Here is a 14,148-nt window from a genome sequence, read left to right as displayed (position 1 = left end):
GTCTGTAGATAAGGATCAGACTTGCACATTTATGACTCGGTGTTAAGGGTGTTACCACTGAGGCCTAACTGATACCTCTAGGAAGCCAGAATTTAGGGAGGGACTGGTTTCCGAGACTGTTCACAGAAACATTTTGCAGTTACATCTAAAACATAACAGCATTTACTCTACTTTAGCACAAATTTCAAAAGAAGAATGGACTTCTTTTTGTGCAGTGCCTTTCAAATCTGCAAGATGTTCTCTGTCAATTCAACACTTTTGAGGTATAGTTACAGTTAATCCTTGCTTAAAGTTGTGTTTGCATTCCTTAAAATTGTGCCTTTAACTGAAACAATTTTATTGAAGCATGGTTTCCCATAGGAATCAATGTTACAGCCAGATTTTGGTTCCTGTGGATATTGTCTACTCAGGGAACAAAAAATGTACAAGTTAAACTGTACAGCACTGAATATTCCTAGCTGAAATAAATTGCAAACCAAATAATTGTTTCTTTTATATTTAAATGTGTGGTCAAGTACTTCAGGACCTCTCCTAGCAGGAAACAAAATGGCATATATTCCTAAATTCCTACATTCATAAGCAACATAAATTTCAAAATAAAATCAATTTTAAAAAGTAGGAGAAATACAATGTAAATATTACTGTAAAGAAATGTTAAAATTAAATTCACTTGAAGTTTTTATTGACGAGGCTCTATCTAGTGGCAGATAACGGTCAATGCAGGCAGAACTACCTACATGTACCAATTTCTGCCATGCGGCAGAACCCAGGACATCATGACAAGTTTAGAATGGCAGCCAGGATAAAGGACACTGGAGCCTTTAACGGTAAGAACAGAAGATGAGAATGGGAGCCGTGGGTCAGGTGTTGTGTAGGAGTGGGCCAAAAAGGGCAGCAGCGGGAACCAGAGGGAGGCCAGCTGGATTGGATGCAGGCACAGAAGCAAGGGGAAAAGGTCTTAGGAGTAAACAGGCTACACAAAAAGTCTGCCACAAACAGTGTTAAACTGAAATTCATGAGATTAACGGTAAAACAGTGACAAAATAATTGTTTAAAGTCTTAACTGAGTCAACTTTAAATAGGGACTTACTTTATCATATAGACCAAAAAAAACCAATTTGGAGATAGCAAAGTCCCATAACAAATAAAATAAATTATTGCTTATGTTTTGTTTTAGTTGTGACAGATATTTGACACAGTATCAGGAAAACTTGTGGATCTTCAGATTTTGTCTTGGAACTTTTAATGTTCACTTGAGCAAGCAGCCGGGACCTTAACTTAATATCTCCTCCTGAACTCGGGTGTCAGCTTGGACTATGCACTGAAATCTCTGACGTGGAGCTTGAACCCACAACCATCTGATGCAGAGGTGCCAGCCAAATGATTCATGTATGAAACCTCGTCAAGCATTACAACTGTCCATCCCTGATGTCTCCATTCCTTTGACTCTGATTTCACACTAGCTGCTCCTCCCTTTTCCCTACTATTGGTAACTATGCCTTCAACTGCCTAAATCTGATGCTCAGTAATTTTTTTACAAAACCTCTCCATCCCCTTTAAGAACCTCCTTAAATCCACATTTTGCAAAGCTTTTATTCATCCCTTCCTAATATCCATTTCTTTAGCTCATTGTTCATTTTTACCTCTTTGCCCAATGAGATATTTGCATTGTCAAGGACAGGATACAAGCATGAATTCTGTTATAAATTCTTGTTGCTTGTAATCTGTTCTTTCAGTTTTAATTGAAGACCATGTTGAATTCATTAACTGCCCTTTAAAACCAGATATCATTGAGATATTGGAAATAATCCCACTTTGGATGGATTTGATTCTTTACAACAACACTGGATTTCAGGAGTTTGGCTAAATTAATATTTTCCTGAGTGCATTTGCCAAGGTATATCTTAAGCTTTGAGAAATAAAAACACACAACTTGAATATGTCTGCATTAAATAAATATAAATTTTATTAAAAACACCCACATCTCAGCATTATCAGGAATGATATAATAAACAGCTTTCAAATAACTTTCCGCTTTTAGTACATTACTTACAGTATTTATAACCAGCCTCTTTAATCTTTTTTCAACATACCCAATTCATCAGTAAAGAGCAAAGCTAAAGTAAAATACAGAACAGAACGCATACAAAATGCACACCAAAACTGATTTTTAGTGTCAAATTCAGCTAAGTATTCTACACTTGAGTATACATTAACCTCTAGCTTGAGAAGTGAACAATATATACTGCTGTGCGTCAATCAAGCTGAAATTAAATTCAAGTAATGTCAACACCACTCTGAAGCATCTTCAAGTATGGCTAGCATCAACCCAATACCCTATACGTGCACTTTCCTTCCAAAAGACATGTTGCTACTGAAGCTGGGCCCTGTACAACAAGTGGCACAAGTTCATTTATTCATATGAGATACCAATAGCTCCCCTTTCCCCCCCAGCCCCCCCCCCCCACATGAAAATAACAAACTCTCATTTCTTTTTCTTCCCTTTTATCAGCTCAGTGCATACATCATCCAAATTCTTAAAGAAAAAAAGAACTATTACGTACTTTCTCACTTAGAATTAAAAACAAAGCCACTGCTTTACTAACGCTCATTTTAGAAGCATCAAGTACATGTATCCCACTATACACATAAAATCCAAATAGGGATTAAACAAAGTGAAGGTATCCCTGAAAATAAAAACAAAATAAAAGGGTGATATTAAAACACAGGTGACGTATTGGCATAAGGAGAATATAAGAGTTATAATATCCCTGATCTTCTTGTAGAACAAAAGCTTGAATTTCAAGTTATCAAGTATCAAAATGAAAAAAAAGCATGTTTATGTCATAAAGACTATTTTAAATTAAACAATGATGGTGTACAAAACACTACTGACTTCTGAATCATCATTTTCCTATTGCTCAGTACAAGAGCTGAGGTATATGACAAGTAAGAACATCTCCAACACCCTTTACACTTCTTAAACTCACATTTTAACTGTAGCAGATTGAGTAGCACCATTCTGAAAAGAAAAGCTTAAAAAAAAAGATTAGGAAAACATTACAGTACTAAAATAGTAAAAGCGTTAAGTAAAAAAAAGAAAATTCTGTTTACAAATTAATTTACTGTACACCTTTTTAACTTTTTTTGTTGTTTTTGTATTTTTATATTTACAAATTTAACATTTAAACATTACCACAGCAAGCCAGCTGCCTGATTTCTCCATTTGGATACAACTAACCCTGTTTACATCTTCCTGGCATGTTTTTAGCTCTCTCTCTTAAAGACACTGCTTACATTGTAACTATTAAAAAAAATTACAATTCTACCCAAACATTAACATCTCATTGCAAATCAAATCTATTGAGTGAATATATAATTCATTTATAAATGTCTTAATTGGTCTAGGATAACCATAGTATTATTGTCTAAAACATGCTGTGAGATAAGTGTTAATATGAAAGCCTAGGATCTAAAACTGCACAATCACTTTAGTGATGTAGTATGGACTGTTACATTTTCATATAACAAATAGCTGCATACTGTATGTGAGCACCAGGATCAGTGTTTTTATATGAAGTTCTGGTAAAGTTTTCCCCCTTGTGTCCAGTAAATCCCAAACTTTAAGGTAATCAATGACACTTAAAAAGTATACATAGCCTATCGTCTGAATTATGGCATTATGGATATTATAAAGTACTTTGACAGATTTTTATTTTACAGTAAATCTCTTAATGCCTTGGTACCCTATCACCCTTCAAGTTGTCAAAGCTTAAAATAGGCAAAGTGCTTTTTGAACACCAAAATCTTACAAAATATTCTGTAAAATTCATTTTGAGAATCCTTATTACAGAATCAGAATTTGCTGAGCCTCTGAAGTACTTTACATTTTAAATGTAGACTTTGTTTAAAACAGCTATAACTTTAAGTTAAAAGGCCTTTATGCTATGAAAGGAGACCTCAGCATCAAATAAGCAATTGAAAAATGTTAATTATTATGAAACCATTTAAATGGCATTTGAGATTTACATCAAAGATGTTAAAAAATCCTCTAAATATAGCACCATGATCTTCAAACTTTTCATAGCACCATGATCTTCAAACTTTTCAGTGTTTTTTTTTCCTGACAAGTCAACTAAAATCTGTTCTAACTGTTTGAGTTGACTGTTATTTGCAAACAATATATAAAGGCAAAACAAACCACTAAGAGTTTGATAGACAATTTTGTAACAAAAACTACATGTTGGAAATGTGTAGTTTTTAAATGTTGCCATGGTAACAATAATACTCAGCACCAGAGGATTAGCTTCTGTTCCTGCCCTGCGTCCAAAGAATAGGCTCATTAATGACATTAGAGGTCACTTGTGTCTGGCATAAATATTTAGATTAAATTAATTTACAGAAAGACTCTGCATGCATCATTATTCCAGAATGGTTTTCTGAAAGAGCACTTTTTGCATAGGACGCTTTTCAGCTTGGTCCTTACTGTGAACTCTCTTTTAACAAGTGAGTTGGGATACAGGGTATGTGTTTTTCAGGGTGTCTCCATTTGCTGGTGTTACTCTTTATTTCCAGTGCTCCATCAAACACTGTTTATTTTCCCTCATTGGGTGTAGCACAGCTGCCTTGCCAGATGCTAGACAGAAAATGAGGTAACCCATGTGAGTAGGAAGCTATATCCATCGACTATAAGGACCTGTAACCCGTGTGAAGGCATATGGGAACGCTGTAGTTACTGAGTTTGTTGTGAAAGTCATAGTCCTTTGTGCAAGAGTCTTCATAAAACGTATCTGTGGTGGTTCAATGGGTTCATGCGATTCTGGGACCTCTCGTTTTGCTTTCTTGCTGTAAGATTTGGTAGGCACATAATCCACACCAAGTCTCTCTGCCTCTTCTTCTCTTTCTCTGGCTTTATCTGCCATCTTGGCCTCCCAGAGTGCTAATCCATGTTTTGGCTCATTCATACTCTTGTGTTGATAAAATACAAGAGATATTCTTGTTGGGTGATTTCTGTTTGGGTTTTTCAATGGGGTCGTTGCATGTAGTTCACGTTTTGCGCACTCAATAAGAATGGACCCATGGCATGGCGCCACAGCAACCCCTCCAATATCTTTATCCAGGAAGTTATGTTCACTATCTGACCAAACCTCTTGAGGTTCTTCTGAAGCAGGTACGTCACGCTGTGAAGGCATTTGGGAGGTGTTTTCTGGAATTCTATGATTGACAGTTGCAGCTACTTCTGCTTGTGAGGTATTAGCCATCTCACAATTAACTGATGAAGGAAGCCTTGAGATGTCATTATCTCCAAGCATACTAAGTTCATTTTCTTTATTTTCTATTGGGAAAGAATTAGCAGGATGATGATCATTTGCTCGGTGAGAACTCGTGAATGAAGGATATTGGCTGTCACGAGCGACTGCTGAATGATCCACAGTCTGATTACTCAGATTTGACACTGATTTCGAACCAGGTTCCATAAGCTGGCTATCAACTTGAGGAGAAGAATTGAAGTGAGGATAACGTTGGATGTTTGATATTCTGTTTTCAATCGGGCAACCGTTATAGCCATTAACTTGCATACCATAGTTACAAAATCTGCCCATACACATCTGGTTGTTGCCATACCTGTAGGAATTTGAAAATTGCTGATAGAGAGTCTGAATTGGTGGCAGGGTAAGCTTGTTCATTGGAACTTGGTAACGGTACATGTCCATATGGTGTGCAAGTGAAGGATAGTAGGACCCCATATAATGGTGGAAGTTGTCAATTGGTGTGTTTCCGTTACATGGGTAACCTGGATAAGTGCTTGTTGGGGCAGATTGGTAGTAATTGGGAACCTGATGTTGTTGAATACCTGGAGGAATGACACGACCTGCAATTGAAACAAAACCAATGAAAAAACTTTAGAATGTCAGACACGGAAAAATCACATTGAGTCATAGTCATACAGTAATACTACACAGAAATAGATCCCTCTGTTCAACCAGTCGATACCAAATATAATCCCAAACTGAACTAGTCCCACCTGCCTGCTCCTGGCCCATATCCCTCCAAACCCTTCCTATTCATCCACTTATCCAAATGTCTTTTAAATGTTCTAACTGTGTCCACATCCACCACTTCATCAGGAAATTCATTCCACATGCGAACCACCCTCTGTGTAAAAAAAATTTGCCTCTCATGTCTTTTTTAAATCTCTCCTCACCTTAAAAATGTGCCTGCCCTAGTCCTGAAATTCCCCATCCTAAGGAAAAGACAATTACCATTAACTCTATCTATACCCCTCATTATTTTACAAACTTCTTTCAGGTCGCTTCAGACTTGGATAAACTGAACCTCAGCCACTCACTCCAGCAAAGTTCAAAATCCTATAGGAGGATGCCGGTGATAAACTGAAGTTACGGACTTGTGCCTCGGATTAGCCAAACTCATGCACACGTACTATATGACCATTAGAAACCAATCAGTGCACGTTAGGCCATGCTCGAGCTCTAACGCATGGGAAAGGTTGCAGCCTGGGCCACAGATAGTTTTGCTCACATCCTGAACGAGCATGCACCCAGCATCATTTTTAATGCGGACGAAACAGATCATTTTACGACCTTTTACCAGATTGCTCTTAAATGTTTAAAATTGAAATGTACTGGCGGAACGTGAAGCAAGGAACATGTCACCTCTATGGTCCTTGCCAACATCGATGGCATCAAAAAGCTTGAGAATAGGAAAGTCCAAGAAGCAGCAAAGCAACCTCCCACACAAAAATGAGGCTAACAAAACCACATGGATGACCACTTGCGATTTTGAGATGTGGGTCAGGAAAATGGACAAAACGTATCAACGGTAGGAAAGGAAGACCATCACCCTGATGGCTCTTAAGAGTCTGATGAATGCTTACCCACCCACTTGCCTAGATGAAGCTACAAAGGCTGGAGAGATGCACCAGGATTTTACACTGCAGCACGAAAACATGGAAGACATTTTCACCACACTGATCTGGGTGGTGGATTCATCCAAAGATGATACATTAAGCAGAAAAAGATAACTGAGACTTTGCAGAGCCAACTCCCAAATTTGTTCACTGCCTTTGATTGTACAAGGTCAGGCCATTGCAAAGCATGAATTAACTGAAAAATAAAAACTTTTTTCACATATTTACTGCAACACTGTTTTCATTTTTGCATTGAGCACATTTGCAGGAAAATTGGGTAAAGGGGTTCTGCTGTAAAATGATATTTGCATTCCTGCGCAACATCGCGTTCTGGAAAATTGTGTTATAGAAATAATGGGGCCTATGGGAAAAGCGGGGTTAGGGACAGACCACCAAAAAACATTGCTCAAAATCACTCAAAAGCCTAACACAAAGATTAGCACAGCTTTAATAAATGTTTAATTCATATTTAATCATGAAATTAAGGTAAATTTAACACCTTATCTTGAAACAATGTCAAGATGACTTGATGGGGCAAGAGGTTTTGAGGTTGCTTTGTTGTTAATGCAGGGGCTGAGCGGCATCATCATCATCATCATCATCATCATCATCATCATCATCATCATCATCACCACCTTCAGGTGCAGTTGTGGTTGCAGGGTGAGGGCGAAAAATAGTTAATCCAGAAATTTATGGCTGTGGTTCATTGACTTCCGACTGTTTCTTGGGGGTTGGCTTAAAAAGACATCCTATTTTTACTGTTTTGTCCTTTTTCTTCTTTCATGAAGAAGAACATAAGAACATAAGAACTTGGAGCAGGAGTAGGCCATCTGGCCCCTCGAGCCTGCCCTGCCATAAAGAAGCTGTTCATAAGGTGCCAAATAAGATGTTATTCCACAAACTGCTGTCCTGCTGCGTTCTGCATTGTAATTGTTGTCCTCTAAGAGCTGAAACTGCTTCTCAATTTCCCTCAGGATAGAAGACAAAACAGAAGTGGAAAGCCCTCATGGTGCTGCATCCTGGACTTCATCTTCTTCATCTCCAGCTTCCACTTCCCCCTCAGCGACAAGTTGTTGTAGACCAGCTGTAGAGAGGACTTCACAGTGGGACTCAAGTGGCTCTTCAACATCCTCACTCTACTTCTTCAAATCCAACTTGCTTTGCAAGATCAACACAATTTTCTTTGATTTCTGGGAGATCCTCTGACGGATCAAAGGTTTTAAAGTCTTGGAAAACAATCTGGGAGAAGTTTCCGCCAAAGTGCATGCAAGCAGTCCTTACTGATATCACCCCAGGCCTCCACGATAATGTCAATGGCATTCTTGATGTTAAAGCTCTTCCAAAATTGAAGAACACTGTCCCTATTCCCCTCAGCGGAGACCGTTTCAGTGCTGACGTTGCACATGTTCAGGACAAAGCCCTCGAAACGATCATGTGATGTCAACTCTTCCATGCACTGATGGAATCGCATTATAGCCCATGCAAGTTCGTGTTTTAGAAATAGCATTACCCTATTCGCCAATCACGTTATAGCCAATTCACATTGCCAGAACATGTGTTATAGCAGACTCCCCTGATTCTAGGGGCTTCCTCAATCATCTTGAAGCTCCACTTCACATGAACTTTTGGATGTAGCCCCTCTGATTTGACTTATTGTGATTTCTTTTCAGGAGACAGTTCAGATCAAAGGGCTAACATATGATATTCAATAGTGGCACATAACAAGATCCTAATGAACACCTCTGCAAGCATCTTTTTTAGAAGTATTATTTAATTTTAATCTATTGATCAATTTTTCAGGAAACATTTCACCCAAAGCTGTAGTAGCCATGGATGCCTACCATGTGTTCAAGAAACTAGATACTGTACAGTTCAACACAACACAGCCCTTTGAAACACTCAGACTTTAATTGGGTATGGAACAAGAGAAGGCCATTTAGTCCATAGTCATGAGAGAAAGGATCATAAGAAGGATGATCTTGGCCATTTATTGTTCAGTTATCAATTAGATAAAAGTTGTAGCCTTTTATTTTCATATCATAGTTACAAAATCTGCCCATGCACACCGGGGACTGGATCTAATTCTCCCTGTTGGTGGGTTTGAAGGCAGGGCCACATTAAACCTAATGTGTGGTTTGCCTGCTACATATCCACCATCTCCCCCTACCTTCAGTGAAATTATAGCAAAGGCATAGCCAGCACAGGTGGCTCACCCAGCAATCAACCATTCCACCAACACCACTAAATTAGATAGTAGGCGAGGCCTACACCAAGCGACCAGCCCAGCCCATGTCCCAGTGTTGGTGTGGATTGTGGGGTCCCTCTTTGACAAGTCCCCTTGCTTACTGGATGGTCCCTCCAAAGCTGGGAGCCCAATATGGCTTATCCAATCGCGGCCTCCACTCTCTCCTCCCCCCACTTCACCAACCCCAAACATTTACAAAGGTATTATCCATCATAGTTGGCTTCCTCATTGGCCAGGGGCAGTACTGGAAGTGGTAAAATAGTCTGTTTCATCATCCAGATTCAAAATGACTCTTGGTGCATGCCCATTCAGGTGATATATTTCCAATTCAGGATGGGGAACTTGCAGGTAGTGGCGTTCCATGTATCCGCTGCCCTTGTCCTTCTAGATGGAAATGGTCATGGGTTTGGAAGGTGTTTCCAAAGCAGGATCTTTGGTGAATTTCTGCATTGCATCTCGTAGATAGTATATACTGCTGCTACTGAGCGTCGGTGGTGGAGGGAGTGGATGTTTGTGGATGTGGTGCCAATCAACTGGGCTGTTTTCTCCTGGATGGTGTCAACCTTCTTGAATGTTGTTGGAGCTGCACCCGTTCAGGCAAGTGGGGCATATTCCATCACACTCCTGACTTGTGCCTTGTAGACGATGGACAGGTTTTGGGGAGTCAGGAGGTGAGTTACTCGCCACAGTATTTCTAGCCTCTGACCTGCTCTTGTAGCCACTGAGTTTATGTAGCAGATCTAATTGAGTTTCTGGTCAATGGTACCCCCAAGAATGTTGCCAATGGTGGATTCAGTGATCATAACACCACTGACTGTCAAGGGTTAGACTGTTTCTTATTGGTGATGGTCATAGCCAGGACCAAGAAGAAACAATGTAATAACCACCCATTGACATTACTTTTGATGAATATTGTAAGTGGAGATATGTTCTAAGTCTGTAACTAATGTGGGAATATTTTATACAGAATGTTGCAAAATATTTCATTTTCAATCCCAATGGCCTTGCTAAAATTTGGAAATTGCTCTGAGATTGAAATGTAGAAATGCAAAGTGAAAGGACAGCATGTTATACTTCTGCTATCCTTTTGTTAATTGCTTGGTAGTACACTACTTAAACTTGCCTAAAGGAGACACAAAGTTAAAGGTTTTCATCTTGCGCTAGTCATGGCTGCAACACAAAAAGACAGACTTGGAAAAAGAACACCAAATTATACAGAACGAGAAGAGGGTATTGATTTGTTAAACCATTGTTGGCTTGGAGATGGAGAAGGTGCTGATATTTCTTCGTTCTCAGTCAAAGCAGGTAGACTGTGATTGGTCAGGGTATTGCCATGGGAATGCAGCAGAGATTTGTAGTCTCCAAGATTGCTTTCTCAACCAAAAAGTGCAATGCATAAATCCCTTTATCTATATAAAACAGCTTCCTGTACATTAATATATCTAGTTCCTAGAGGCGCAAATGTATCACATTGTGAGTCTGTTGATATAAAAAGCTCTCCTGAATACATTTTAAGAAATCTGTCCCCTTTAAACCGTTTACACTGAGACTATCCTATTAATGTTTTGGAAGTGAAAATCCCCTAATATAAATACAATATTGTTTTTACACATTTGAGTGAATTATCAACATATCTTCTCCTCTACTGCCCACTGACTATTCAGGGGTCCATAATGCACTCCCAGCAGTGTGACTGCTCCCTTTTTATTCCTAAACTCTGCCCTCAAATTTTCACTTGAAGACCCTTCCGAAATATCATCCTCTTTACTGCAGTAACTGCCACCTAACTCACCAACGTACCAATCACAAGAGTTATTGACGTTTGCCCATGTCACTATATTATGCCACCTTGATGTGCCATTCATGTGTGAAGTAGTTTACACTGAACTCATGAACTTAGCAGTTGAGTTCAGCTTCAATGAACACCATATACACCCAAACAGATAGTGCTGACATCGGATCCCTACGGGCTGAGCTCTTGCTAACATATTACTGTGAGAAGTGTATTTTCAATGGATCAACCACTAATCTCTTACTCTTTGCATACTTCTAATACAAAGATGACATGTTTGCAATATTTGAATCCGTAGTTGCATCAAACCATTTCTTTACATAGCTTATCAAATTCCATCCAGTGGGGCAGTACGGTGGCTCAGTGGTTAGTACTACTGTCTCACAGTGACAAGGACCCGGGTTCAATGCTACCATCAGGCCACTGTCTGTGTGGAATTTTCACATTCTCCCTGTGTCTCGACATGGGTTTCCTCTGGCTGCTCTGGTTTCCTCCCACAGTGCAAAGATGTACAAGTTAGGTGGACTGGCCATGCGAAATTGCCCATGATATCCAGGGATATGCAGGCGAGGTGGATTAACCGTGGGAAATGTGGGGATAGGTTTAGGGGCTGGGTCCATGAGGGATGTTGTTCTGAGGGTCAGTGCAGACTTGATGGGCTGGATGGCCTCTTTCCACACCACGGCGATTCTATGATTCAGTGCTCAAATTTACCACTGAAATGGAGCAGTCAAACAAACTCCCTTTCCTCGCTTTATTAATTGAGAAATCTACAAATGGGTTCTCTCCTACTGTATACTGAAATCCTACATTCACTGGTCAATATCTGTGATGGAATTCATACATTTCTATGCATGACAAATCAATCTTGTTGGCAACCTTGTGAACAAGACCCTAACCGTCTGCTCACCATGGAAACTTGACGATGCTTTGTTAGAGCATAGGGAAACTATTCTGTATGATAATGGCTACCCAGATCATCATTCTTTCAAATCATCGCTTACTGTAGATTGTGCAAGCTCACGAAAGGACCCATATTGGCCCTGAACAGTGCCCATTCTACCTCAGATTACTCTGGAAGAGAAGGTGTCTCAAAACATAACAATGGCTGTCACACACTGTTACATTGCATTAAACAGAAGTGGTTTTCTTCCACTAATTGAATGTTACTATAAAGCCAAAAGAAAAAAGACGTTTTGCCTACCACACAATTGAGTAATGTGATATATGAGTTTCACTGCTGATGTACTGCCAGGCATACAGGCCACACATGTCAATGACTAGTAGATCATACAAAACAACACATCCCGTTCACAATTTGTAGCACACAGTATGCCAATTGTGCTCAACCAGCCCGCACTTATAAGTCTCAGAAGACCATATTCCAATTTTTATTGCGATTCTGCTTTTGCACAACATTTTCTGTGCTCAGAATTACAGTGGAAACCAATTAAACATTATGAGTAGGGTTTGCACCTCGATCATTGGAAAGTGGGTCACAGAGACTGTCAATTTCTGCTGTATTCTTGCAGCAACACCCTGACCAATCAGAGTTTCCCTGTCTGAGAACTAAGATTGACAGTTAACTGTTCCTGCTGCATCCCAAAGTGAAGGCCCAACCAATCAGCAGTCTCTTCTCATGCTGCATTAATTGGTGCTCCTTTTCCAATTCTGGTTTCTTACATCCCAATCCTATGACTGCTGGATGAGTTTATCACGCCTTTTTGGTAAGATTTCTCTTTATTGGTGGTTCAGTAAAGATGGTCCTGAATTATGGCAAGTGTATTGCCCAGTTAATAATTGGAACTTAATATTGAGCAGAATGTCTTTCTGATCATTCGGATTTTACCTGCCTTAATATTTCAGTAGCTTATGTTGAGGCTATAAAAATTTATTATCAGAGTCAATCAGAACAAAAGGAGCCAACAGCTCTGCACCAGTGAGTTCCCTAATTGGGTGTACAACAACAGCCTACTCACAAATACATTGTCAAACATGTAGCAGGTACTTTGAGACAATGATATGGAAATCTGGTTTGAAAGAGTTGGGGAAAAAAAAATCCTTCACTTGGGGGCATTGTCTTCACTGAAACTGACACTGGACACTATTCGATCATATTGCAGCTTACATTTAAAGATATTAACTATTAAACATGTGAGAATCATTTTCTATTCCTGCCATTTGCAATACTGTGAAGCATAGAATAACAAATGTCTCTAAATTAATAATGTTTTTTAGGGTTGTGATAATAGCCTCAAATATTTGGATCACAGAATGATAGAAGTTAAAGCAGAGGAGGTCATTCTGCATTTACTAAGGCTAACCCACCTAGCCTGTGCATCCCTGGACACTATGGGGCAATTTAGCATGGTCAATCCACCCTAACCTGCAGATCTTTGGACTGTGGGAGGAAACCAGAGAACCTGGCAGAAATCCATACGAACACGAGGAGAACATGCAAAGTCCACACAGTCACTTGAGGGTGGAATCAAACCCAGGTCCTTGGCACTGTAAGGCAGCAGTGCTAACCACTATGCCATCCTGTACTAATTGTGCCTGTATTAATTCTTCAGCTGGAACTCTGCTTTGTTTTGGTTCCACCGCTATTTGTCATATCCTTTTATATTGTTCCTTTTTGTTGACAATAGTAAATTTCAACATTTCAGTATCACAGCAAATTAATTGTTTCCACCTTGTAACAGAAGCTTTTAAAGTTGACACTGTCTGTCATGCACTTGATGTACCTAAAACTGAGGTCGTTAAAGAGCCTAGGCTTACTGACCATTTTTAAAGCCAAACCAACAAATTCAGATTCTGAGGAAGTTATAGCTTATGCGACAGTCCATTTAAACAGATTGAAAGGAAAGTTGTTGCTCACTTTCAACTTTCCTTCTTCAGCTGGCTCTGAGCCACCTGGATTACTTGCTAATAGTCCTGGAATTGAAGGAAAATTGAAGGAAGTACACAGAAACCTCTCCACTCAGCAAACTGTGATTTGAATGTCAGTTCTATTATCATGGGACCTTTAGCAAGTCCTTTACTTCTTTTGTAATGAAAGGTTGCGACCAGGCATATCCCCTGGATATTGTCTTACTGAAGAACATGCAAGTTACATACATCATTTACACGATGGGTCCATTGAAACTGTTGGAATACAGGCATTTACCAGGGCATTATTCAGGA

The 14,148-nt window shown here is 39.4% G+C and overlaps 1 protein-coding gene across 1 annotated transcript in view; it reads right to left on the bottom strand.

Moving 5' to 3' along the window:
* Nucleotides 1-1,944: 1,944 nt before the first annotated feature.
* LOC109917413 (methylcytosine dioxygenase TET3-like) overlaps nt 1,945-14,148 on the bottom strand; it is a gene marked incomplete at its 5' end in the record, with an annotated part of 225,051 nt that continues 212,847 nt past the window's right edge. The window contains one exon of the mRNA XM_048619742.1: nt 1,945-5,872. Coding sequence (XP_048475699.1) covers nt 4,674-5,872 — 1,199 coding nt within the window. The remainder of the gene's footprint in view (nt 5,873-14,148) is intronic.

The sequence above is a fragment of the Rhincodon typus genome, chromosome 3, assembly GCF_021869965.1.
Source record: "Rhincodon typus isolate 14 chromosome 3, sRhiTyp1.1, whole genome shotgun sequence".
NCBI classification, from domain to species: domain Eukaryota; kingdom Metazoa; phylum Chordata; class Chondrichthyes; order Orectolobiformes; family Rhincodontidae; genus Rhincodon; species Rhincodon typus.
Note: the sequence above shows the minus strand (reverse complement) of the source record. Positions and strands in the feature narration are given on the sequence as shown.